At 38.9% G+C, this 26081-nt stretch overlaps 1 protein-coding gene across 1 annotated transcript in view; it reads right to left on the bottom strand.

Annotated features, from left to right (window-relative positions):
• Positions 1-26081, bottom strand: part of LOC137153562 (collagen alpha-2(V) chain) — a 76639-nt gene that overhangs the window by 11101 nt on the left and 39457 nt on the right. The window contains exons 20-45 of the mRNA XM_067549045.1: positions 25385-25483; positions 23671-23724; positions 22682-22780; positions 22508-22561; positions 22356-22409; positions 20890-20943; positions 20242-20295; positions 19808-19852; positions 19200-19298; positions 18471-18578; positions 18303-18356; positions 13715-13768; positions 13532-13585; positions 12302-12355; positions 11302-11409; positions 11139-11192; positions 10866-10919; positions 9386-9547; positions 8708-8815; positions 7413-7520; positions 7182-7235; positions 6742-6849; positions 6547-6600; positions 5000-5107; positions 2852-2905; positions 972-1079 (exon numbers count right to left, since the gene is read on the bottom strand). Coding sequence (XP_067405146.1) covers positions 972-1079; positions 2852-2905; positions 5000-5107; positions 6547-6600; positions 6742-6849; positions 7182-7235; positions 7413-7520; positions 8708-8815; positions 9386-9547; positions 10866-10919; positions 11139-11192; positions 11302-11409; positions 12302-12355; positions 13532-13585; positions 13715-13768; positions 18303-18356; positions 18471-18578; positions 19200-19298; positions 19808-19852; positions 20242-20295; positions 20890-20943; positions 22356-22409; positions 22508-22561; positions 22682-22780; positions 23671-23724; positions 25385-25483 — 2016 coding nt within the window. The remainder of the gene's footprint in view (positions 1-971; positions 1080-2851; positions 2906-4999; positions 5108-6546; positions 6601-6741; positions 6850-7181; positions 7236-7412; positions 7521-8707; positions 8816-9385; positions 9548-10865; positions 10920-11138; positions 11193-11301; positions 11410-12301; positions 12356-13531; positions 13586-13714; positions 13769-18302; positions 18357-18470; positions 18579-19199; positions 19299-19807; positions 19853-20241; positions 20296-20889; positions 20944-22355; positions 22410-22507; positions 22562-22681; positions 22781-23670; positions 23725-25384; positions 25484-26081) is intronic.

The following is a 26081-nucleotide window of genomic DNA, read 5'->3' as shown; positions in this document are numbered from 1 at the left end:
ATGATAGCATATTGAGCAAAGGTTTTCTTTTATCAGTCTACAATGACACTGTGGTCTCTTTTCTTGATTTGATACAGTTAATCAAGAACCCTGTAAGGTGTATGTTTGGTTTAAATTTTTCCCCCCAATTAACATTACTTTGCATTTATCAACATTGAATTTATTATTTTATTATTCTGTTTATCATTTCAACCAGTTTATCAGATCTGTAACTCTAAATCACCCTAAAACCTTTTTTAAAAATATAGATACAACAACATTTGCTACCCTCATATGGAATGTTTGAAAGAATTAGGGCCAAATTCTATTAGTGTAAACTGGTGTAATTCAATTGATTTATGTTATTCTACATTTACACCTGCATAACTGAACAGAACTTGGCTTTTAAATATCTGTACCGTGCCTGATCAAGAAGCAAGGATATACAAAGGTAATTTTCTCAAGTATTTGTAGTGTCTGAACTCCAAACAAGAAAAGGAATTATTTAGGATGGAATAAGGGGCTATTACTAGACATGTAGGCTGAAATTCAAAACAGAAACTATTAGAGTCGATATTAGGAGAAATTCTTTAACATGATTTATGGAGGGTAGAACAAGCTTCCCAAGGAATTGGTAAAAGTCTCATCTCTGGAGTCATTTGGAACTAGACAGGATAGCTCACTGGAAAATGTAGTGTAGAGAACAATCCTGCAGTTGAAGTGGGACATACTTAACTAATACATCTTCTCTTTCTCTAATTACCAGAGTGGCTTTTGATGGAAACATCTAACATAATATATTTCAGTTCACAAATGTAATGGCTAAAAGCCTATCTTCTAGATTATTTTTGGCATTATAAAGTAGTTAAGGAGCACTGATCTCTATTAGGCATTACTCATACGTCTAAGATCAATTTTATAGGGTGCTCTTAAGAGTTTTAACGTCATAATACTAGAAGGCAGCTTATCTCCCCAAATTCCCATGAACTTACTTCGGGACCTGCTTCTCCGAGAGTTCCTCTTACGCCAGGAGGCCCAAGTGGCCCAAGTGGCCCACGACTTCCATCTCTGCCTGAAGGACCTACTGGACCTGGAGGGCCCTGAATAAAATTAGATAATTAAAGATGGGTTTTAATAGTTAATAACGATCACATTAGCCAATTTACTAAAGCAACTTTTATAATAAATGTAAATAATATTTAGTGATTTTTGAAAATTAGTGAATTTAAAAATAACAACTCTTTTCTTTTTCTCTGAAGCTTAGAAGTTAGTTTGAATTTTACCATATACTGATACTTCTGAATTTGCCCAGCCTTAAGCCACAGAGCTAGATAAGAGGCCTGAAGGCCAGAGAATAGCAGAGGGAGTTGACTGCTGACTTCTGTGATGAAGTGGAGATATTCTTCGGGTTTAGTCTGACTGCTATGTGTGTGCCTCAGTTTCCCCATATATTACTCATGTATTTCGCTGATCGGACCTGGGTGTGTGATCATTTTAGAAACCATTAGAGGGCAGATGGGTTTTCCCCAGCCACATGTACACAGACCTAGCCAGGACCCCCTGCCCTGGCCCAACCAGTTGCAACAGGTTGTGGCAGATGGAGACCAAGAGGAGTGGCCACCTTGCCTGGGAAGGAGGCAAAGGACTGGGGAGGGGCAAGGGAATGGCTCTGAGGGGTGGGGGGTTGATGGGCTGCCTAGAAGGAAGAGCCAGTGCCCCATGGGGAGTTCACCGGGAGCAGAGCCCAAGGATGGGGCTCCTTGGGGGGTCGCTGCTGTAACTCCTCATTAAGCTGCTAGCAAAGTCTTTCTACGCTGTGATCCTGAGAGCTGATAAACCCTTCTGAGGCCACGCTGGCTATGAATCGCTTCTGACTGCAAGGCGAGGTGCATGGCCCCTTGGGGACATGGAAGAACTCCCCAGGGTCCCATCCAGGGGGGCCCCACAGTGGGAGTTCTGGCGGAGCAGGGGTGCTGGACCCTCCGAGGCCAGAGTCAGGAGGTGGCTGCACTGTTGTGTGGAGACCTGAGGGGGCAGACTCCGAAACACTAGAATCCTGACTGGCTGCGTTTCGAGTGATTCCAGAGCATGGTTCCTGGGGGACTCCGTCACAACTTCTAAGATGGAGAACTACAGCCGAAGGCCAGAAATGACTTAAGACAGGGGAGCAGTGGAGGGGCTTACTTGCTGATGTCTCCACCTTGGAGGACTGGACTCAGGAACAGTGTGAGAATGAGGGGGAGTGAGGGATGCTCTCTGGTGAGGATGATCACCAAGCAGAGAGGCTGTGGGGGTTCTTGCTAGAAAGACCAGAGTTGCACTCCAGCTGAGAGGTGTGCGGTGGCTGTCCAGACAGAAGGACAGAAGAGGACTGACAAGGAGCCTAGGTGTGGTAGAAAGGGCTGGAGTGTGGTATGTACTATGTCAGTGGATGACAGGATATGGGATTTGAAGGACTACATGTACAGGGTGTGAGAAATGGACTATGGTTTGGGAGTTTTGTTATGGCTTATGTGGACTGTGTTTTGATAATAAACTAGCCCAAAGAACTGGTATTAGTGAGGCAAAAGAGCCTGGAATGGAGTTTCGGGGACTGTGAAGGGAAAACTGAGGCAGGCATGCCAGTCATGCCATAGCCTGCTGCAAAAGGGTGCCCAGAAAAGGGCTTTCAAATCACAGTATACTTCTGTAAAAGCTTCTGCTACATCAATTATTAAACAATATAATTTCCCCCAGCAAAAGAGAATAACGTAACCATTAAATGAAGTTATTTTAGGCTGAGATCAACAAACTCCAGCTGCCTAACAGTGAACTGTAAATAGAAATTTGATCGTTTCCATATTCTTATTTATATATAACACAATATACTCACTCTAGGGCCAAAAGGACCTGGAATCCCAGGACTGCCTTGTTCACCAATCGGACCCTAAGCAGAAAGAAAAGGGATATTTTTATTATACATTAAATTGAACATCACACTAACTTTAAAGAAATGCTGTGTAAACCTAAGCTGTAAAGCTATGATTTCCAAAGTGAGCAAGGATGTGCCCAGGAAACGTATGCAGTAATTTCCCTCTGAGCTCTCAATGGGTGTGCACTTTTAATTCTCAATGTATTGTTCTCTTTTGCCATGGTAACACAATAACAATGGCCATTATTAGTAAGGTAAGTAAAGTTTGTAACGCTAGTACAAGTCTATACACAAAATTATGTTTGAGGTCACATGCATAGAAAGTCCTTGGTTTGGTATTAATATTGATGGCAAAACAATGAAAGGGAAAGAGGAACCTGTCAGAATCTTTATCCAAAGCTAAAACCAATCAATGTCATTCTGTACTGGGAAGAAGTTCCAATTTTGTTATTTTGTCTGTCTGTTTTATTTTTGCCTTTGGTTAGGACCAGGACACAAATACTACAAGAAGAACAAGTTTCTGTGGCATTTCCATCCCACTGCAGCTGAAATTAGAAAGAACTGCAAGTATCATATGAACAAAATTTAATGAAAAAGACAGTTCTTATGAGACGTCTAGTCTGATGCCTGGACCTTAAAGAGTTCAGATAGACTGTTGAGAAGCAACTGAACTGCCTGCGTACTTATTTGAAACAATCAAAAAGAGCATCTTAACTTTTTTTTTAAGGTTCATGAAGCATCCCATATTTCTGTACAGTGGTTCTTCAGTCACTGGCTACCATATGGGTGATGAAAATGAGACAGGCACAATTCCTGCAGGAGCACAGCTGCTGACACACCATTTGAAAGAGCACAGCATCTGCTCCTGTGGTCCCCGAGGTGCTAGGCCAACTCTGCTTGTGTGTGTGTGTGGGTGGGTGGGTGTGTGTGGGTGTGTGTGTGGACATGGATCTGTCTTTTCCTTGTCCTCTTTGGTGTCCACTGCCATTGGCAATTCAAGAATCTTATATTCACTCCCTACTCCTGAGCCCATGAGATGCTGAGCCCACTTACATCTATTTTACCTGAACTAACTAATCTTTTTGTTTTATATATTGCCAATCACTACAGCATTTAAATATCTTTTAGAAGAGTTTTACGTTCCAGGGTAGTCTATGCTCTCTGCTCCACTTTCAGTTACAGGTCCACAGGGTTGTTGAAATGCTGAGACGTGGTATATGTTGGCCAGAGAGCACAAGATCTAGTAGTGACAGGACAGAGACCATCAGGAAGAACCAGAAAAACGTGGTTCAAGATGCTGAAGGAGGACTTGAGAAAGAACAAGAGATGTCGACCACAAGGAGGAGGAGGAGATTTGTGGAGGAGGCAGAGAGGGTTGGAATATTTTGGGGAGCTGAGGGTGCTCAACACCGAACTATGAGGTGCTGAGCATTTTGCTGGGTTTGCTTCACTCATGACAAGGACTATGATTGGACTATGATTGCACTCAGCCTCTGCACAAGCACACTAAAACTTGAGCCTGAGACACATGCAGGGCCAGGCACACACTGATTCATGCTATATAGTTTTGATAAAGCAGAACTGCTAACAAATGCAATAAAATGCTATTGCATCAGCTGTGCATGGAACAAATATCACAACTGATATATAATTACCACTATCAACAGAAACCACAGAAATTTCTATGTTGGATACAAAGTTACTACTTAAATGGTAAGTTCTTTGGGGGAAGAGAATCGTGTTTTTCTATATGTTTGTATACTCCCTAGCATATTTTGTATGCTAACATTAATATTAATACCAATGCTAACAGCAGTAGCAGCATGCAGGCTGCTCAGGTTGATTAACCTGAAGTTATAATTTGCATAAATCCACTTGATGGATGGGGAGCAAGAAATAAATTTGACAATTTAATATTGCATTGATATTAGCAATATAGAAGATCTATTGGAAACTACAGACAGTCAGGGCACCAGAGAACGGCTATATGGAAAGCATATTTATTGTTGTCCACTGCAGATTTTCCCTTTGGATTGTTTTTAATATCAAAGTCTTAACAGAGGCTTTATTATTCCTTTCTTTTCTTGCTAATTAAAGAAAACAACTTACAGGAGGACCAGGAAGACCCTGAAGACCAGTGAAACCTCTATGACCCTTCTGGCCCCTGTCACCTCGGTCTCCATTGTCACCTTTGTCACCACGAGGCCCTTGGGGACCCTGTAGGTACAAAAACAGTCAAACATAGGATTCTAAACTAAGGACAAACGTTACTTTGCTTGGGACACTAATGTCTGACACTGTTCACTTCTAAAGGCAGAAAAACATGAGGCTATCTTTACATACCCATATTAGAAAATGCCACACACATAAATAAAATGGAGTTGTTTTTTATTGTGGTTGCCATAAACTTAGTCCTTAGTGTTTAACCTATCTACTTCATACATTCAAAAATACTGGTACTAAGAATAGTGAAGATATTATATAATATTATATACTTATATAATATTCATCCCATGCTTGATAGTGGGAAGCACTCTTATGAAAAGGACTGAAATGTCATGAGTAAAGATGACCTCCATATACTTATATCTATAAGTCTGTATTTTCAGTATCAGGAAGGAAAATGTCTTCACTTCTCACAACTAGCTACATACCCAAAGGCTGACTCCTACAGTCTTTATTATGGTAAACTTAGGTTTGAAACTTCAATGGGGTTTTTGCCCGAGTATGGATTACAGTATTTGGGCTCAGATGAGTTTGTTTTATAATTATTTAACTCCAAGTTCCTGAATTTTTTAAACTTTACACATTGGTTAAAAATCACTAAAAATATTTCTTTGGCTTACACTTTTAATATTATATTTTCTAGTCCAAATCTCATGCTAGCCTAAGAATAGCATTTGAAATTTTACAATCATTTTCAGTAAGTTTTAGTTACTGAACTACCTACATCTTGAAACCAGAGTGAACTTTTAGAAAAAGTCAAGAATTCTCTTTATTTTCCTTCTTCACCTATGTCTTCTGACTAGAAATGTCAGAACTGGATTTTCATGTTTGAACCCCCTTTGAATTCCTGGGGATGTGATCTTGAATCTTGGTACCAAGCCTGAACTCCCAAAACAACTTTGCCTGTGATCAAAAACTGGATGGCACATATTTTTGGCTCCAGTTCAGCTGCATCCAAAATTTCACGATATTAATGAGGTTGTTTTATAAGAACAGCCGATTTTGCAATATTTCTGCCATTTCAGTCTGAAATCTCATGACAACAGCACATGATATTTCAGCATCATCAAATTCTAACATGAATCCAAATCCTGATTTGGCCTCATATGTGAAACACAAACCCTAGATTAAAGCTAATTCAGGTCCAAATGCCACTTGGTTGGCCACTCTACTGCACCACTCTAGTAAAGAAAGTTTGAAGCTTCTTGTTACCTCTGTTCAGTCACGTTTTACAGACAACACATTGTCATAGTTGGAGACTCTAAAAGAATTATATAACTCAGAAAATATTTGCTATTCATTAGGAGTCAGCTCTCTAAAGCTTGAGTTATTATTCAGTCTTCTAACTCTAGCTTTCTTACCGCTTTGGTAACGTTTCATGTAAAAATAATCTGGTTTGGGCAATAGTAAAGGAATCACGCAGAACTTACAGGCAAGCCTCGTTTTCCAGCACGACCTGGTGGACCCACTGGACCCCGAGAGCCCTGCAGGGAAATGCAAGGACATGTTATGTGAAGCAACGAAGCATATCTTTATAGCACATCCGTTTGTATAACATGTCCAGAATCATAATGCAGCCATACATAAAACTAGTAAAAAAAATCTGAAATAAAGTCCCTACTTACTGGTTCACCTCTTTGCCCTGCTTCTCCTGTCGGGCCAACTGGTCCTGGAGTTCCTGGGCTACCCTGTGCACCTGGTAAGCCTGCAGGTCCAGGTTCACCACGTTCTCCCTACAAATCATCATATTTTACTTATTGTGTATTTAAAAAATGGCACCTGTCAATATCAAAAGATTTTTCTATCTTGGTGCTTTAGTACAACAGTTATGACTGGTTGAGATATTCTTGCTATCAGTCCTCAAGCGTGAACTCCCATGAAAAGGCTAGCTAGGATTCTCCAGCTTTGAATTTGTGTCCTCTTGCAGCCCATCAGTGTCCTGATTTGGGGTTGGGGTGTAGTTTTGCCACCAGGGGAACCCTAGGAGCCATGCAAGGGAAAGAATCTGCCACAGACCCAGAAAAGAATGGAGATTTACAGCAATAGCTTAACTAGATATTCTTACACGTTCTCCAACAGCTCCATCTCGTCCAGGAGTACCATCATTACCAGCAGGGCCCTAGAAACAAAAATAGGACTATACTTAGTTAATTGTGCAAGTTGCAGGGAACATGTTACATTTGCCCAAAGACAGACTAGAAACTAGCAGGTTTTTTTCAGCTCTAACTTCTATGACTCTAGGTAAATAATTACAACAAGTCAGTTATTTTTGCCTGTTTTACACCACAATACTTACTTCTGGACCAGGTTCACCTACGGGACCACTGGCACCTGGTGGGCCAAGAGGCCCTGAAGGACCTTTATCTCCCGATGGCCCTGTTGGACCCTGTTTTCCTGGTGTACCCTAAAAAAAGATAAGAAATACCTTATCAACCATTTAAGGTAATGGAACAAAGAGAACTCAATAGAAAAGATCACCTGTTGTTAAACATTATGGTTATGAATCCAGTTTAAGCATTGTTAACATTTGTAGCTTTTAAAACTTCAGGACGGAAGAATGTGTTCTAACAGATTTTGAATACCCTTTAGATTTGTTGTATAGTACTATGCAATTTGATTGTGCTTTTAAAATTAATTAATCATCCTAATGGAGTAGTCCTTTATCAGCTAGGAACTGTATTTTGAAGTCAGCATTTCTGATTTCAGCTTTATAAGGACCAGATCCCTTGTTATCTAGATGATAATTGTGCTTCATGCAGGATCCATGGTGGACTAACACTCCTTTGATCCTTGGCCCAAATGGGAACCTAACCAGCCTCCAGCATAACTTGGAGCAGCCTAAACATAACTGTTGGCTTGGGGCCTTCATTGAGCCAGACCATCCTTCTCAAGGCCAACATAACTTCTGATTAGCAAGCTTGGGACAAGCTCTGGCTAAGGTTGTAACCTGCTTGCATAACTGCTTAAACAATCTTTTCATGTATACCATCCTTTGATAATCACTATATTAAAGGAGATGTTTTTTTTTCCTCACCAAGCTTTCAAAATGTATGAATCTTACAAGGAAAAAATCCAGAACTTTTGTAAGTTCTAGACCTCACTGACACTTGCAATGACTACTTATGAGGCATGGGTCCTATTGTACTCTGTTTAACAGAATTTCACCCTGCTCGAGTGACCTTGTTAACCTGTAGTATCTGGGCTAAAAGACAAAAGTCAAAATATTCAGACCTGAGTTCTTCTTTGGACACCTAAATGAGTGGTCTGATTTTTAAAGGTGCTGATGCCTAGTAAGAAGTGCCTGATTCGGAACATTTTGGCCAGAAACCTCTCTTGGACTAAAGATTCTCCTTTAGCTCAGATGGACAAGGTGTTTGTTCCATAGGTTCCATTCTCCATGCCATCTGTGTGTGGTTTGGTTGTTTGCCATACATGTAGACACACTGCCACTGATTCTTTACACAATTAGAACCCTCTAAGATTGTCCTGTTTCCATGTAGCAGCTAGGAAGAAGGCACATAGTATCACAGAGGTGACCACAATACTTCAGACTGTGTTGCCAGGTGAAATATCGGCTGCATTGCTACTCACGCCAGGGCCAGGCAAGCCAGGCATGCCTCTCTCACCTCGCTGACCTGGCATGCCAACAATACCTCTCTGACCAGTAGTTCCAGCTGGACCTGGGGGGCCATCAGGACCCTGAAATGGACAAAGGATACACCAGGGTTACTATCATTTTCAGTATCAATACCAACAACATCATAAGGCAGAATTTCTAGAATTTAACTTAATCTACAAGGAGTTACCACCTCAGAAACCTCATTATTACACGAAGCAAACATTATGACAGTATGCACAACTGGGAGGTGATGTGTTACATTTGCCAGCAGGACTAAAGTGTTCAGACTGGACAATGTGTAAAATTAACTTCAAAGTCAAATGGAGTTAAAATGCAATTGGAAAATCCATTTTAAACAAAACATGAATAAAAATGGATGTCTGGGACCCAGTAAGAGTAGTTCCTTTTACATCTGAAATAGGTATTGTGTGTAAGCGCAAGGGGAAATAGGTGACATGAAGCAGGGTGTGGAAAATCAGATGCTATGGAATGTTGAAGTGGATTTAAAGCTACATTCTGTACATATTATACTGTGCACCTGTAGCAGATTCTACTTTTGTTTCAAGAAGGTACAAAGGTTGGGCATTTCAATAAATAACTCATTTAAAAAACTGTGACTAAAAAGCAAATATAAAGACAAAAGCACTTACATGTTGCCCATCTTCCCCTGAGTCTCCTTTGTCTCCAGGGCTGCCAGGTGGCCCAGCTGGCCCTCGATCTCCCACCCGACCATGAGAACCTGGATCACCACGAAGACCTGGAGGGCCTTCTTTTCCTGGGTCACCGAGAGGTCCAGCAGGCCCCGGAGCTCCCTAGTAACATTAAAAGACCCTGATTACAATAGACTTCTGATCAAATCAGAACCACGTTCTGATTAACTAAAAATAAATAACTACAAAGGAAGGACCAGGGTGTGAACATAATATGATATGATATAAAAGATAATACAGTGCTTTCTCTTTAATAACGTATGATGGACTTCCAAGACTTGCAAATGATCTCCAGGTTTCATCCCTTACCAGCCATTTTGGATTCTCTCCTCTAAAGAAGGAATTATTCTAGCTAGAGCTGAGCAATTAGTGCCATAAAATTCCACAAATATTCATTCAAAAATTCTTCACTCACACCAATGATAGAATTTTGTATCCATTTTTCACTCACTTTTCACAGATGTAAATTATTTTGGTACCACTGAACATGACCAGTTCTCACCTTTTTTTAAAGCAACTTCTTACATTTATGTTATGTCTTTCATCCTAAAAGAGCTCAGAGTGATTTATAAATTACAGGAATCAATCATGAGATCAGTTGTGTTACGGGAGGACTGAGAGATAATGGAAAATACTGAATATATGCATTGATCTCCCACATTTCTTCAAAGGATGGCAATGTACATTATTAGCATGTATGTTATTTTCACAAATGTGTTTTGACATCACTTCACTTGTTCCATTGCATGTGACAACTACAAAGTGAACTTGAGCAATTTTGTTATCTGTCATTAAAGACAGGATCAGATTCTAATTTGTCAAGCCTTACATGGAGAAATTACACTTAATTCTTTAATCACAGTGTCACTGAGAAAAATTTCAGCATAAGACGTACTTTTTGCCTTCTTCTTTTTCTTTAAAAATGTACTGTTAGAGCAATTTCACTGAGGAGATGGCACAAGTAAGGGTCTGTTGTTTAAAAGGAAAATTCCCCTAACATCAATAATTATACTGAAGAAAGCACTGCATGACATGGGATTTTTTTAATTTTTATTTTAATGGTAAGTGAACAATTCAACCAAAAACAGCTTTACTATATCTCAGGGTTTTACCTGAGATAGTAAAGCTGGGTTTTTTTCATGGTTTTCTTTTTTTACACTGAAATAAATTGAAAAACTTCCATTGACTTCAACAGGCATTGGATCAGGTCGACAACTAAGAGGCTTTGTTTGTCTTAACGCCTAATCCTAAACACACTGAAGTCAATGGAAGCATGCTATTATCTTTGGTGGGCACAGGATCAGGCCATGAATACTGTGGGTCTTTTCAAGTTATAATGTCTTGATTCTCTGATTTGTTCTTGTTTCTAACAACCATTTTATAAAATATGCCTATCAGAATAAGTCTCGAATTGACTTACAGTAGGTCCGGGAGGTCCAACTCTTCCAGCAGATCCGGGGAATCCAGTAGCACCCTAGAATACATTTTAACATAAGCACTTGAAAGAAATCTGGCACTGGTTATATGAAATGTTCTCAGTCAATCAACTACAACTGGTATAATTATTGAATATGCAATACAAACTCAGATTAAGAAAGATTTAAGCATTTCCACCAAAATAATACCATATCTCTAATATAAAATGGTTCTATGGCATTAATTACACTAGTTCACAAAAAAACAAAGTACTTACAGGTGGACCCTGCGTACCTCGACCACCTTTTAGACCAGGAACACCATGAGGTCCCTTTGTTAAAAATGAGAAACAGATGGGCCATGATGAACAACAAAGAACATTTAAAATGAGCAAAATTGATAGAGGTCATTGTTTTCCTTCAGTTTGCTTTTTTACTTACTGGTGGACCAGGAGACCCAGAAAGGCCTTGTGGTCCTGGGGATCCAGCATCACCTTTCTGTCCCGGTTCCCCAGGTTCACCTTTCACACCTGGTTGACCATCAGGACCCTATGAAGAATAATATAAAAAAGACAGATTGGGTTAGAGAACACCAAACCTTTCCAGTTTGACAGTCAAGATACACCGTGGAAAGCTTTGCAGGCATAAAAAAGAGGCAAACAAATCAGTCTAGCACATAGACTAGTACATAAGTTAAATGGGACAGCAAAAGTAAACTGTAGTAGTTTGATACTAACTTTAGGGAGTCAGAAGTGTTTTATGTGAAATGCCACAAAAATGTTTTCTAATCTAGTTTAAATTTCTCTTTTCTTAAAACATTAGGATTTCTCTTCATTCTTCATCTCTATGTCTTACATGTCTAAAGGTTAAAGGGATTAAACTCTCACTACCTGCTTTATTGTCTCTTTTCCAAGGAAAGTAGATGCCTACTTCTCTTTCCTGGAAGTTCAATAAACTATTTGGGGAAAAGGGGCCATTTTCCAGGTATCCTGAAACTCACTAGAAAGCACTGTCGGATTGTGGGAAAGGTTATTGCACTCACAGATCTCCCAATCATTGTCATGAACACCCTGGCCAGTTTCCTCATATATCACAAACTCCACAGCAAGTCTCTGCTACCTTTCAGTGGATGACACTTCATGGTTTTCTTCTTTTCATCGCAAGAGGAAACATTTTCATAAATTAGTAAAGATATATAATCTAGTTAACAATGATATAATCTTGTCAGCAAAATAATTTTCAACTGTCTGGGGCATTTACTGGCTCACTATTTTACATGACATAATCAAGAAAAAAAGGAAAAGTTCTTTTGAAACAGAGAAATCTGACTGTTTCAGAAATACTTCAAAATGGTTTAGAATCCACTAAACAAAAGAGGTTAAACAGCATTTAAAATTAGTTTATGGTTAAAGGAAATGGATTAGAATAATAAAACACATACCGGAGGACCAGCAAAACCAACAGCACCAGTTGGGCCATTTTCACCACGGGAACCCTGGGCAAGAAATTAAGAATGGTTATGTTCACGTAGTATAAAAGGCTTGTTGTATGGAGAATAATCTACACAGAAGTGTAGAAGAAAGGATGTGAACAATTTCCTGTTATAATTATAATTACATACATGCTATATTAACTATAATCGCACAACTGAGTTTTAAAAAGAGTCATGTGGTGTAACTTAAAAGGCTAAGTAAAATACCTTTGGAAATATATCCTTTTAAAACTAACAAATAGCCATCTGAGATACACGTGCAACTAAAGAACTCAATAGGCCAAATTCTGCTCTCTGTTGTTGTGTAATTGATAGCAGACTTTGGCCCAATGTATACATTTTATGTGATCTATTATTCCATTCGGTTAGATTGGAATACAAATATATGTTGGTTTCATTAACCATATGATTCCAAAATTATGGGACCAAAGGAGCTGTAAAGATTCCTCAGTATGTGTGGCTAGGGGAGAAGGGGAACTCCTGAATGCTGCTGAGTGCCAGCACTCCCCAGCAGGTGTAGTGGTTGTTCTAATTTACACCTGTAATGACATGCTCTAATTTATACTGGATGCTTAATTAAACCCCAGTAGGATCAGGCATTGGGTAGTGCAAAGGTACCCTCTATGCTCTGATACCTCCATTGCCAGACCCTAGGACTAGGTCCATAATTCCCAAATAATTCAAAATAATCCCAGATCTGAAATATGCTGAAATGGATAATCTGAAGTAAATGGAATTATTATACTTCTTTTCACCCCTCCTCCTTTTTAATATACATAAATATAGTAAAATGTTAGGGGTATGCTTTAAAAAAAAAGGCTCATGCAATTAAAACAATGAGCATATGGCACAAGGTTTCCAGATGTGAGGAAAGCCGTAGTAGCTCTATTGAAAGGTTACGCTGACATCTATGACCAGATGAATGAGATTTGAATGAGTGCAGCTGCAGTTAGTTTTATGGGATCGTGGCAGCAAAGCAAGAACTACAGGTTATGTCTGAAGAGCAACTTGATATTTCGGAGGGTGCAAGGGAAAGAGGAGGAGAAGATGAAAGAACAAAAACAGGAAAGAAATAACTGAAGACTGGATATGATGAACATTGACAAATGTTGTTAACTATCAACCCTATAATGAGATTTGGTAACACGGGGTATGAAGAAGACAGAGATGTTTACTCACAGGATTTCCACGGGAGCCTGGGGGACCAACTAAGCCTCGAGGACCAGGTTCACCCTTTAAATAAAGTTAATAGGTTATTTCCAAAATCTCTGATCGGAATAGCAGCAAAAACATAAACATGTGGTTTTATTAGGAGAATTCAATAGGAAAATATCAACTCGCTCTGTATAAAAATCCTATTACCTTTTCACCGGTGTGACCTGCTGGACCTATTGGACCTATTGGACCTGGAAGACCCTGTTGAAAAAAGCAATAGGAGATGTTTCAGCGAGAAGAGTACAGATTCAGAATTCCCAGGGTCAAGACTTCTTTTAATATTTCCTTCTGCACCATTATATTCTGTTTGGTCTTTGCTTTAATTTAGTACTTGCAGTCTAAGTAACCCTGATCTTTGAGACACACCTACTACCTTTCCTTTCATAGCCATACCGTCCACACTTAAAAACCCTGCTCTCTCCTGACTGACTTTACTTTTTCCTTTACATAGTATTTATGAAGAAGACCTAATGATCAAAAAGTCCTTTTTTTATTTGCTCTTTTCAGGGGGACATGAAGAAAGACCGTTTGTCCCATTTGTACAGAGCCCCTCGAGATCTCTGGACTTTTTGTTATTAAGTGCTTAACTGTTTAAAGAAAAAGTCTCTGCTAGTACTTATGAAGACTCATTTATTCCTATCAAGCAAGTTCTCCTGAAAAGTGTCCTTTTTCCCTTTTGTATGACATGTAGGATAATTGATTCTAATCTATTTCTCCACCCACACCAATCTAATGCCTACATTTAATGAGCCTGCAATAATAGCCAGATAGCCTTTATGAATACTTAGATACAACAATTATGATTTTCCTTCACTGGAAGCAGAATGTCAAATTACTGTCCATAATAAGAACTCCCAACACCACAATGCTGCACTGCTATCTGTCATGTTAAACATAAATACATGGAAAATTTTAAAATGAAAAGTTATTCCATCACTGTCAACGTTCCACTAACAAGCTACTGCAAGAATGTTTTAGTGGAAGGATCTAAAAGTTAGTTCATCATCCTCACACTTACTTGATAGTTTCCCCAAATAGGCATGCAGCAATTCTCCAAAAAGAGCCATATTTTTGGAGTTTAATGTTCTCATAAAACACAAAAAACACATCATTTGAAAGCTTATTTTATGTACGTTTAGATGAGGTATAATGTGGAGCTGTCAAATGGTGCCGTAAGCCTGTAGGCAAGGTGAAACAATGCTACCCAAAATGAGAAAATGACATTTTTTACATAGTTCCAGAAACACTGCAACATGACTATGACTACAATTTTTACTATTTAAATTAATGTCAACATCTTAATGCGTGATTATTGGTCAAAGCAATCAATTGACAATGTATTAGACAAATCTGTTTAATATGTGGCAAAAATGGAGAATATCAACATTTTGCAATATTCTAACAAGAAATGTTTTCACATCACATATTCTTAATTGTCAGAGTATCTCACAAGTGATTATAATAGTTTTCTATATTTTTAACTGAAATTTGCTGACCAGATCAGTCTCACACTGAAGGTTGATACAGTAGCAGTAGATTGTCTACCCACAGCTCATACTGCATAGTGAGTAGATACAAAATATATGTGAATTCCTAATGTAAAGCTTCTCCAGTTGTAAGCTTTTGTACCTATAATGTAGCACCTAGTCTGTCTGGTAGGTAATTGCCTATGCATGCAATACTAGCCTTTGAAATACTCTAAAAACTAGATTTTAATTCAGTGATACCTATGGATAGATTAGTGTTAGTATTAAAGATGACAACAAACAGCTTCACATAGGGCTTCAGTGAAAGTGGCTCCCTAAATAAAAATGGCAATTTTTATGTTAACATATAGATCTAATTTATATCTAATTTAGCACAGCCTGTATACTTGTACAAAATGAAAAATGGAGGTAGCAGTAATGCTAACAATATACTTTGGAATGTTACATCTACTGGGAAGATACAGTATATCATGACATGGAGGATATAAGCCACTTGAAGCTTACATCACAGAGAAAAGACTCTCCACAAACTTAGAAAAAAATGTTATTTGTCAAGACTGCCAAAACTGCCAAAAATCACAGTGCTGGCAACAGAAGCCAGGAGAGATTAATTGTATTGGTGGCTATTGGATGAGTTTTCTAGTTTACAGGATGTGTCTCCAATACTCCTGATGTCCTACCAATACCAAATGATGTTGACATAGTTCACACTCAGGTGATTCAATTTTGAACTGGTTTCAACCACGAGTTTGCTACAAAGAAGAGCATCTACATGACAGTTTCATATGCACCTACTGTGGATGCCAAACTAGCTGACATGATCACAGTCTATACTACAATGATCAAATGAAAGGAAACGTCAGCAGTTCTAGGATAGCAGCATGCCACTCGGCTCAGACCAAGGATCAGCAGTTGTATGCTGTTGCTCAGCAAGTGAAATGGACTCTCCCAAATAAATTTGGTACTAATATGATTTACCAGGATGGTTTTCACACCCTGTGCTGTTTTGTTGCATGTATTGGGAAATTTTGGGGAGACGCAGGATTACTAGACCTTGTTGATCCGATGTGTATGCAGCTTGTGCTACAGATCAAATGATTGCTGGTAAGCAGTTCAACTGTGCCATGCATGTCTTGACTCTAGCATTTGAAGCCCTGTGTGCTCTCATTTGTTAAATGGTTTGAGCAAGGAAAAGGTACTCATCCAGCATTTTTCTGGCAAATGTTGGCTGACACTCAGAAGGTGGTTGAGTCTGAAGACACTGAGTTCTTACAAAATGTCATTAAAAAGTTGATGATGCTGTAACTCAGAATATGCTATAATTACTGGAAAAAATTCAAAAATGAGGTTATGCCCAGTGTCCTACATTCAAGTTCTGAGATCATTTTCTTCAGGTTATGCAGATACTACTTCTAAATGTCCATACAGAGCAAGAGGGTGATTAGAAACTTCACCTACACACGCAGCTTGCCATGCTTCCAAACTTCTTTACTATGAATAGGCCCAACTATGCCAGGTGGATACCAATCTACATTCTTTGTATGTTACGTCTCCCTAATGCCTTTGAATCTGGGGAATTTGATGTGCCTCAGACTCTTGGTTCTTTCAGTGGAATTGGAGTGACATGGAAACAGAGGAAGCTGTCATCAAAGATAAAAGGGCAGCAGTGGGATTGTAGGACTGACAAGAGAGAAACCAGCCTTTGTCAAATGGACCTTCATAAGACATGTCCTGAGTGAATATGCAAAAGCTATGTGAGAAAGAAGTGCCCTAACAAGAAGTAATAAAGACAAAATCCACAAACAAGTCCTTGCCTCTGCACTGAAGAGGGATCAAGACCATGTTACAGCTCTTAGGAACCATGTCATCTACAATATGACACACCCATTTGAGCCTGACTCACAAACAGAGGTGCTTATCAACCACATGTAACACCCGATGTACAAGAGTTTCTACTGAAAAAGCAGATGTTGGAGAAGAACAAATGTAGAGATTTGTGAGATTTGATTCTGATGGAAAATGGAGCATCTTCAGCCCAGTCAAGAAATCTGGCATTAAAACATTTGCTGACATGGCCAACAAGACCAAATTTAAGTTTGGCAAGGGAGGGACAATAACAGCAAGTTATCAGTCCAGAAATTGTTTTCTGAGAAGCCCTGTCCTTAGCAAGATTCAGAGATGATGTTTCAAATGCAACTGTTCTTAGTTACCTAATAGGACCTGTGCCTATCTCCTTCTTTCATGCTGATGAAACAAGAAGAAGAACAGACAAAGCTGAATTAGGGCACCAGTGGAAGCTCAAGATGAAAGAATCCATGAGCTAAGATCATGCAACAAAGAAACCACAGTGTACGTCAGAGATGCCTTGCAGAAGGGAGCCATTCCCTAGGGACCCAGGTGGAGTGTACGGTGCTACAGGATGTGTACTGTTTCCTTGCTGCAGCCAGGGGGACAGGAAATCAGCGAGGAGTGAGGCAGCCTTCTCGCTGAACTCCTGTCTGGCTGCAGTGGGGGCTGCTGGTGGAGACTGATGGCCCTTCAGGGTTGTAAAAATGATATCTGTGGCCCTCAAGCCAAAAAGGTTGGGAACCACTGACTTAGAGTCATTAAACTAACAGAAAAGCATGCAAATATTTCAAAGCAGCTATTTAAACATGTTGATGGTATCATCATTGTTTATCCCTATATCTATGGTAACGGCACCACTTGAAAGCTCCACATCATACTTCATCTTAAAATAAACATAGAAAGCTTTCAAATGATGTATGATTTCTGTGTGTGTAGAGAGGTGCATTAAGTCAACCACATCAGTGGTGTCTGATGCTTGCTTAAAACTATATGATTGCCTCTTTAACAATTATGTATTATCATATGCCTCAGTGCCTTAACTATGTTTTAATTTTCTAAGGCCAATACCTTCATCATCCCTCTGATCTCAGAACATTCAGACTGCATTATGGAATTAGAACACACTCCCTATTTGCTACTGAATCTCAATTTTGAAATTTACTCAGGCTTAAATATCATGCTGTTTTGCACATTGTAAATGATAGTTCTACCTGGAGGTGTAAATAGGCTTCTTCTCACCTCCCTATTCCCAATATAAACTCTAAATTCCTGGAACTATTTGATAGCTTATATTATTTAGATGCTGCATATACTTTGCTTTTGGAGTTGAGAAACCGCTATCTTGCTTAGGAGTTCCATTACTTGGAGCTATTTCTAAGAGGAGCAATGTGTTTACTTACTCTTGCACCATCATTGCCAGCTGTACCTTCAGAGCCTTTCTCTCCTATACCACCCTATGGAAAGTATCCAAAAAGTCCAAGTCATTTATATATCAGAGTAACTACAGAATTATCAAGTGAGATACACTTCTGTTTAGTATTTAAAGGAGCAACAATAAACAGACTTACCCTGTCACCCTTGGGGCCTGGAGTCCCAGCAATACCTCTTTCTCCAGGCATACCCTGAAGACCTGGAGGACCTGGATCACCAGGTGTCCCACTGGGGCCTGGACTACCCTGAAATGAATAAAGAGCAAATTACTGCCTATTAAGTTGAGGTCTCTTTGTCTTTACACTGAAGACCCTTCTGTGTCTATGAATATGCCTCTGCAGGACACTTGAAAGTAATCATTTTCTCTTAAACTTCTTTCTTGTTCATATGCAAGCATTTTTCAGGAAATAAAGTTACAGAGCTGAATTATTTATTTATTTATTTATTTATTATTCTTATTATTATTTTAGAATTTATGACCAATGTTTTTAAAAAACTAGTCATGACTCTTGGGTGCATAAATAGAGGAAGAATGGGAGGAGGGATACTAAGGGGCTTTAGGCAATGGTTTCATACCATTCTACTGAAACAGGCAAACCACAGTGGTGGTTTTAAGGAGGTTTGGTCCTGTATTTTAAGAAGCTTTGTTTGTATAAAATGAATGAAAATTGTGATTTCTCAACAATATTTTAGTGTTCTTCATTATATTTGCATTATTCTACTGGAATATCTTTGATTAACATTGCAAGACTATTGTCCTTCTAGAGCCTTCAGGAAAACAAGATGACTCTCTCATGAGAATATTGCAAATGAGCAGAATCTTAAATAAAATCACTAAATCAATACACATTTCTTGGGTAATTTACCTTTGGACCATCAGGACCATGACCTCCAGCCATGCCCTTTTCACCCTGAAGTCCTGCTGGCCCTGGTTCTCCTCTCTCCCCTGGATTGCCACGTTCTCCCTACAAAAAAGTTAGATGTGAAATATCTGTTAGTATGCGGATCCATCTGGCAGAAAAAATCATAATTACACATTGAACATAGGGCACTAGAGAGCTTTTGCTCAGGAATGGCTTCTGCTGAGTTTACTAACAACAAACCCAAGTTAATTCTTTTGGCCATAATACAAGTATCTTTTGAAGCGCATAAAATGGTACAGTACTATAATAAGATTATTTGCACATGCTATACAGCATAAAGTGCCTTCCATCCAATGATCTCAAAATGTGTTACAAACATTAATTAACTGAACTTCACAAGAATACAGAGGACTATGAGTCTATTGTTATTGATTAGCTGCATCGTGCCAACTGTTGGTAAAATTGGATATATTTTTATAATAATTTTACTAACAGGTAAATTGAGGCACAAATGCATTAAATTACATGTTCAAGATCACATAGTCCACCCGTGTCATAATGGAACCCAGGAAGCTTGCTAGGAATGGCCACTATTTGGGGAAAATACTTACTCTTGGACCTAATGGACCTCCAGCTCCAGGATCTCCAGGAACGCCCTTGTGAGAAAAGAAATACAAAGTTGGAAGGAAAACATTACACAGTACATGTCGGTGGGTATAGAAAATAGAGGATAATGTTTTCATTTCAGTAGTTCTTAGTGGTTTGAATGTAGATTGCTGGTTCTGAATGCAGTTTTTCCATGTTGATCAGAGATAATCCAATCCAGTCAAAGGACTAGAATCTGCTACCTTTACTCATGCTGAGTAGTATTTTACTCAACGAGTAGTCATCACAGACGTTTTTGCGGATATTACTGATTATGTGTCAAAGTAGAAGAATCTAGCCCCTGGAGGACTTGAAAGTGAATAAATCAAATAGAAGGTAAAACCATTTTATTGAGCAAGCAAAACTTGGCAAACACTCATGAAGTTACAAAAGAAGGTACCTGATCTCCTGGCTTTCCTGCCTCCCCTGGAGGACCTGGTGGCCCAGGCAAACCCTGAAAAAAATGAATGGAAAGCTCACTGTGTATGTGGAAGAAATTAAAGAGGACACCAAGAATAAGACCTGTGCTTTCATATCTACACTGGATCATGTCTTCAAAGATCCCAACAGAAATGATTACATAAGTACTGATGCAAACACATCAAACTGTTTCCCTCCATAATAAAAGGAGACGACAGCATCTCTTTATTTAGGCATGCAGGAGTGTAAAGTGCAGAGGTATAAGACCTTTCTATACAAAGAGGTAGTGATTTGACTCCAGTGTCAACATCACTATGAAAGCCATTGATTTGTTCAACTTTTGGGTATCTGTTGGCTTTGAAAATCTTCAATTCTGACAAACCTAATGCAGGCTCTGTGGGCTCCGCCAATCCTAATATTTTGCCGTGGCATACAGAAATGGTATTTAAATCTTTTAAACAAATATAGTTAACATGTGGCTGCTGAAGGCATGTGAGATGTACTAACTAGTCTGACCAACACTGTCTTGGTTCTAGAGACCCTTGTTTAACATCATTCTATGATATTTCTGTAGATTTAAAAAAAAATGTGTGAATTATTTATATAAAAGAACATTTGTTACACATACCTGAAAGCCTGTAGGACCTGGAGGGCCTTGTTCTCCCCTGTCTCCTGCTAGACCCTAGACAAAAGAAAAAACACTGTACAATGTATGGACATGGCCAGGTCCAACATACATGTTCTCTGCCTGATTGTGCTCATGGGAAAGGATTATATTTCCTACTTTTTGTCTTACTATTTATTATTACTTACTCCATTTCAGTTGAAAGATGAAATTTAGTCAAAACCAGATAGTACCTTTTTAAGATCCTGGGCTCAATTAACTGCTGCTATAAATGAACTCAGCTCCATTGGACCCAAGAGAGCTGCCTCATTTACATTAGTAGAAAATTTCCCCTTGTAATTTTTAAAATGGGTGGTAGAAGGAATTTTAATACAAATATATACCTTTTAGTATACATATTAGAAAATTGGTTCTTGAAATGTTTTTCATATATTTGTAAATATATTTGTTTGTCTGGAATCAACAACACTGTTAGATGGATAGATAAATAAATATTTTTCGATATTTACGTGAAAAGTACCATACATTTTACTTTGTAGGCATTTTTCACTTGTGAGGTTCATTAATCAACATTTCAAAAATAGAAAAACAGCTAGAGAAAACACACAATTCAATTTTAATATGCTCTATGCACATTTCTCTCTAGCACTAGAGGAAACAGCAGAAAATGTTAACATATCTTCCTTTCTCAGAAGATTAACTAAAATCTGAAGGTGTTTACATATTTAAACAAAAACAAATTCAAAAACTTTCTTAACTCCCTTTGACACATGCAACTAAACATCTGGATTGATTATTTAAGTAACATTTTATCCAGAATTTTAACTCTAATGGTGTGGTGCTATTCAGACAATTTTTTTTATTTGATGAAGTAATTAAAAATTCAACATTAAATTAATTCAGGGCCAGATTCTGCCACTCGTTCTCACAGCAAATAGTACCTTACTGAATGGGACTAGCTAAGTGGTATTTTATTATTAATACAGTAAGATAAGTAAGGGTGGCAGAATCAAGCTCTGTAAAACTTAATTTTTCAAAATAGAATATAAAGTGGGGGGAGGGGGGGGAGCACAACATGAGCTCAAGTTTTCTCCATAAAACTTTTAAATGTAAAACTTTATTTAAGAAATATTTACACCTCTATCTGGGAAGGAAGATAAAAGGGTGAGACTATTTAGTCTTTATAAAACCCTTGTATTTTTCTAGGGATAATGTCAAACTAATTAGGCCTTAATAAAGGTGAAATTAAAAATAAGTCAACACTTTACAGATTGCTTCAAAGAGAAACAGAATGAAATTTGACTTCATTTGGCAATAATCACTGCAGAATAGCAACAGTCTGTAAATCAATAAAGAAAAACATTTCTTTGTTGTCACTTTTACTCTTAGAAACAGCTCAAATAGTACAATGATGGCTGCCAATATACGAAGACAGATAGCTAATCCTGTATATTGAAAAGCTGACTTACAGGAGGACCAACAGGACCAGAAGGACCAACTTCACCATCTTTTCCAGGAGCACCCTACAATGGCACAACAAATGAAGAGGAATTATACTGAGCACATACACAACAGATATATTTTCGTATAATCAATATAAAGAATAAACGATGATACTCACTCTCTGCCCCGGGACACCAGCATTACCCGCTTCTCCAGGTTTTCCAGGATCACCCTAATTTGTGGGAAAAGTTGCTATTTTTACTCCTTATTTTCATCCATTTAAAAACATATTTAGGTTTGAAACGAAGGCCAGCTAGATAATTAGATTCCAATTAGTAGACATTGTACTCACACTGCTGCCTTTTGGCCCAGGAAGGCCCATGCTGCCTGGCTGACCTCTAATTCCTATTGAACCTGCTGGGCCTGGACGTCCATCTTCTCCTGGCGCACCCTATAAATATAAATAATTTATTACATCACATTATAAATAGTCCATAAGCTTTTTCACCAAGAAAAAGTTAATATAAAAGCCTAAAGCAAGTTATTGCATAAAATGGTATCACAGTAACTGGATAGGTCTTTTGTGTTAGAGCTCAATAAATAGCTCTGTGTTTTTTGCCTGGTAGTCATATATGAAAAGTAAGGAACGGATAGGAAAGAGAACTTGTATAAGTGTATCAAAAATAGATTCTATGAACTCTAGTGTATCTAACAGTGAAACTTAGTGCTAGAATTTTTCATTTTTTCATTTTTTTTTCATTTTTTCATTTCATTGTTTAATCCAATATTAACCTACCCTTTCAAATATTAAAACTTTCTAACCTTTAACATTTTTATTGTTATCTACTTATATTCTTAATAGTACTTGTTTTATTATTTATGTATTTATACTTTATTTCTTCTTTCTTTTGTTTTTCCCATTGTGGTTGTTCCATTAAAAATATCTTCAAAATATATGTCAAAGAGACAATTCTAACTTTCAAACATCTCAATGAAATTATACACAGACTCGTTGGAGCTAGCCACTAATTATGAGAATTCTGTAAAACTATTTCTTTCCAACAAATCTGAGGAAACACTGAGTTCACAAGTGTTTACATTCCTTAGGATAGCTGACTCTCAGCATTTACTAAAATCCAAGAAAACTGATTTGCACTAACTCATTTAGACATTAAATGCCTTTTGGTTACTGGCATTTATAAGGACTTATGCACCTTGAAAGACCATAAAACCATGGTAAAGCTAATTTCAAGGAGAGCAGAATTTCAAATGAGTACAGTGTCAAGTAAAATGACCAATACTTATGTCTATCCTCCTCACTCCCAGTCACAAACTACTTACCAAAGGCCCAAGTTTTCCTTCAGGACCCTGAACACCTGGATTTCCTGTGAGGCCCTAAAAAAAAAAAAAAAAAAAGGATAACAAATTGATATAAACCTGTGTATGTATATGTGATCCTAAAATACTGCAAGGATTGTAAATTAGTTCAGAAAGGGTGCTCAGTTACTAAACATCACACTGGGATATTTTTCACTAAGATGGCAAGACCAATGAAAAGTCCTTTACTCGACCATGTTACTCCCCTCTCTGAGTCCCTCCAGGGGCTCCCCCTCACCCTACTCACCTTCAAAATTCTGCACAATTTCATTCCTAACTGCTTCTCTGATCATTTCCTCCTATTTACTTTCCCATTTGTTGTCTACACTCCTCTCAAGCCTCCTACCGGTCCATCCCTTTTATTTCTCCCACTCTGAACCATTCTTTCATGCCACTCCTTATGCTTAGAATTTCCTCTCTCTCTCCTTGCACAGGACATTCCAAACCCTCCTCAATCATTTCTTCTGCAGCATCTTTCCATGATAGCTCACCATGCACTGCACAAATACAATAAAAACAATTAACCAATGTAACAAAGGTTTGACTTTCAACCTATGTTTCCTATGTACCTCATGTTTTACACATCTACATTCCTCTGGACTGCATTGTCTATGTCTAATTTAGCGCTAGACCTTGCTCCCTTTGAAGTTAATGGGAATCTTGCCTTTGACTTTAAGGGGAACAGAATCAGGTCCTTGTGCCCTAATCCTGCAAACACTCTGTTGCAACACAGTACCTGATATGTCCACCTCTCGCCCCCACCTAACCACCTGCAAAACCTGCATCAGCAAAACCTCGACCTGACCTTATTAGACCATTTCCTCGCCCCTCCTGAAACTGACCAGGTGACCGAGAGCAGCTGTCTACGTGACCTGTAGCACAGCCACCCTAACGGTCGGCTCATCACCCAGCCAAAGGTTTGTCCTGGTTCAAATGTCTCCCCTCCAATCAGGAGTAACCACGGCCACCTGAAGCCATTAGTATAAAGCCGGGGCACACCCCAGGCTCCGGTAGAGAGAACTCACCGTCCGCCAGACTGATCACCTGGCCCGTCCCTGTCTCTCCCGCTCCGGACTCCGAGCGCGAACGTGTAAGCCTGCTCTTTGTTGCTGCTGTTTAGCTTCTGGGTGTCATGTTGCAACTCTTCCTTCTGCGACTGGTAAGATGCTAACCCTCTCTCTCTTTTAGTTTCAGTTTTAAACTTGCTCCGAAAGCAACAGCCCCCCCCCCCCCCAGATGTTAACCCTTTCTCTCCTCTCTCTCTTTTAGTTTCAGTTTTAAACTTGCTCTGAAAGCAATAGCCCCCCCCCCCCCCGCTTCCTCCAACTGTATAAGTAAAAAGTAATCTAGTTTTTATATTCCTGTTGTTTTAATAAAATCCTTAACTTTTCAATCGATTCATTATTGACTCTGGGGGATCATCATTTACCTGTTGGGACACACTCGTGTGTTTCACTTTACACATGAGCAGTCCCATAGAACTCAAGATCAGGTTCCATATTTCACTTCCCAAGTTGAAGGCAGTACAGTGGTGGAAGAAGTGATCCCTATATGTGGCTTGTATAAACAGAGCTTGTATAACAGTTTGCTAAGCCTGTAAAGTACATTGCCATCCTCGGGAATGGAAGATGCTGTACAAATTCATGACATGACATTGGTATTTTTATAATTTCCTTACCCTGGCACCTGGGAGGCCAGGCTCACCAGTGCGCCCAGGATCCCCCTGACTTCCTTTAGGGCCTGAAGAACCTGCTGGACCACGCTCCCCTTGAGCTCCCTGGAAAAGATATCAAAGCACCATTAGTCAGACTTTAGATGGAACAACCACAGTAAAAGGAAGTAAATGCAAAATAGACATCTTCCGTCAGCAGCGTCTATTGATATTTTTGCAAACTGGAGTTCCAAAGTATTCTGAACCAAATCCTTAACATTATATAGAGATGGTTTCTTGTATAGAATTAATTAAGATAAGGCGTTTAGAATTCTTGCACTTCTAACTGGAAGGTAATAATCTATGGAACTAATAGACAAAAACATCTTTGAGTCACTTGTCAATAAGCGATATAGTTGTAAGGTAACACAAAGGAGGATGGGTTTGGCTTCTCAGTGGAAATGTCAAGAAAGAGCTATTCTAGAAGGAATGCTTCCCTTTCCAAATGCTAATTTAATAGTCACTGTAGTATGCAACGAACATAGTTACTTCTCAATGGCTATTATACATTATGATGCAAGCATGAGAACATGAAGTTGGAGTCTTAAAAGGAGAGTGGAAGGGCTGAGGCCCACGGGAAGAGTGATTTTTTCGCTTGGAGCCTGGTTTCAGCACGTTTGGAAAACTTGACCCACTGTCATTTGGCATTTCCTTTGGCCCTGCC

The sequence above is a fragment of the Emydura macquarii genome, unplaced genomic scaffold, assembly GCF_026122565.2.
Source record: "Emydura macquarii macquarii isolate MOO-44397 ecotype Brisbane River unplaced genomic scaffold, CSIRO-AGI_Emac_v2 contig_1253, whole genome shotgun sequence".
Taxonomy (NCBI): domain Eukaryota; kingdom Metazoa; phylum Chordata; order Testudines; family Chelidae; genus Emydura; species Emydura macquarii.
Note: the sequence above shows the minus strand (reverse complement) of the source record. Positions and strands in the feature narration are given on the sequence as shown.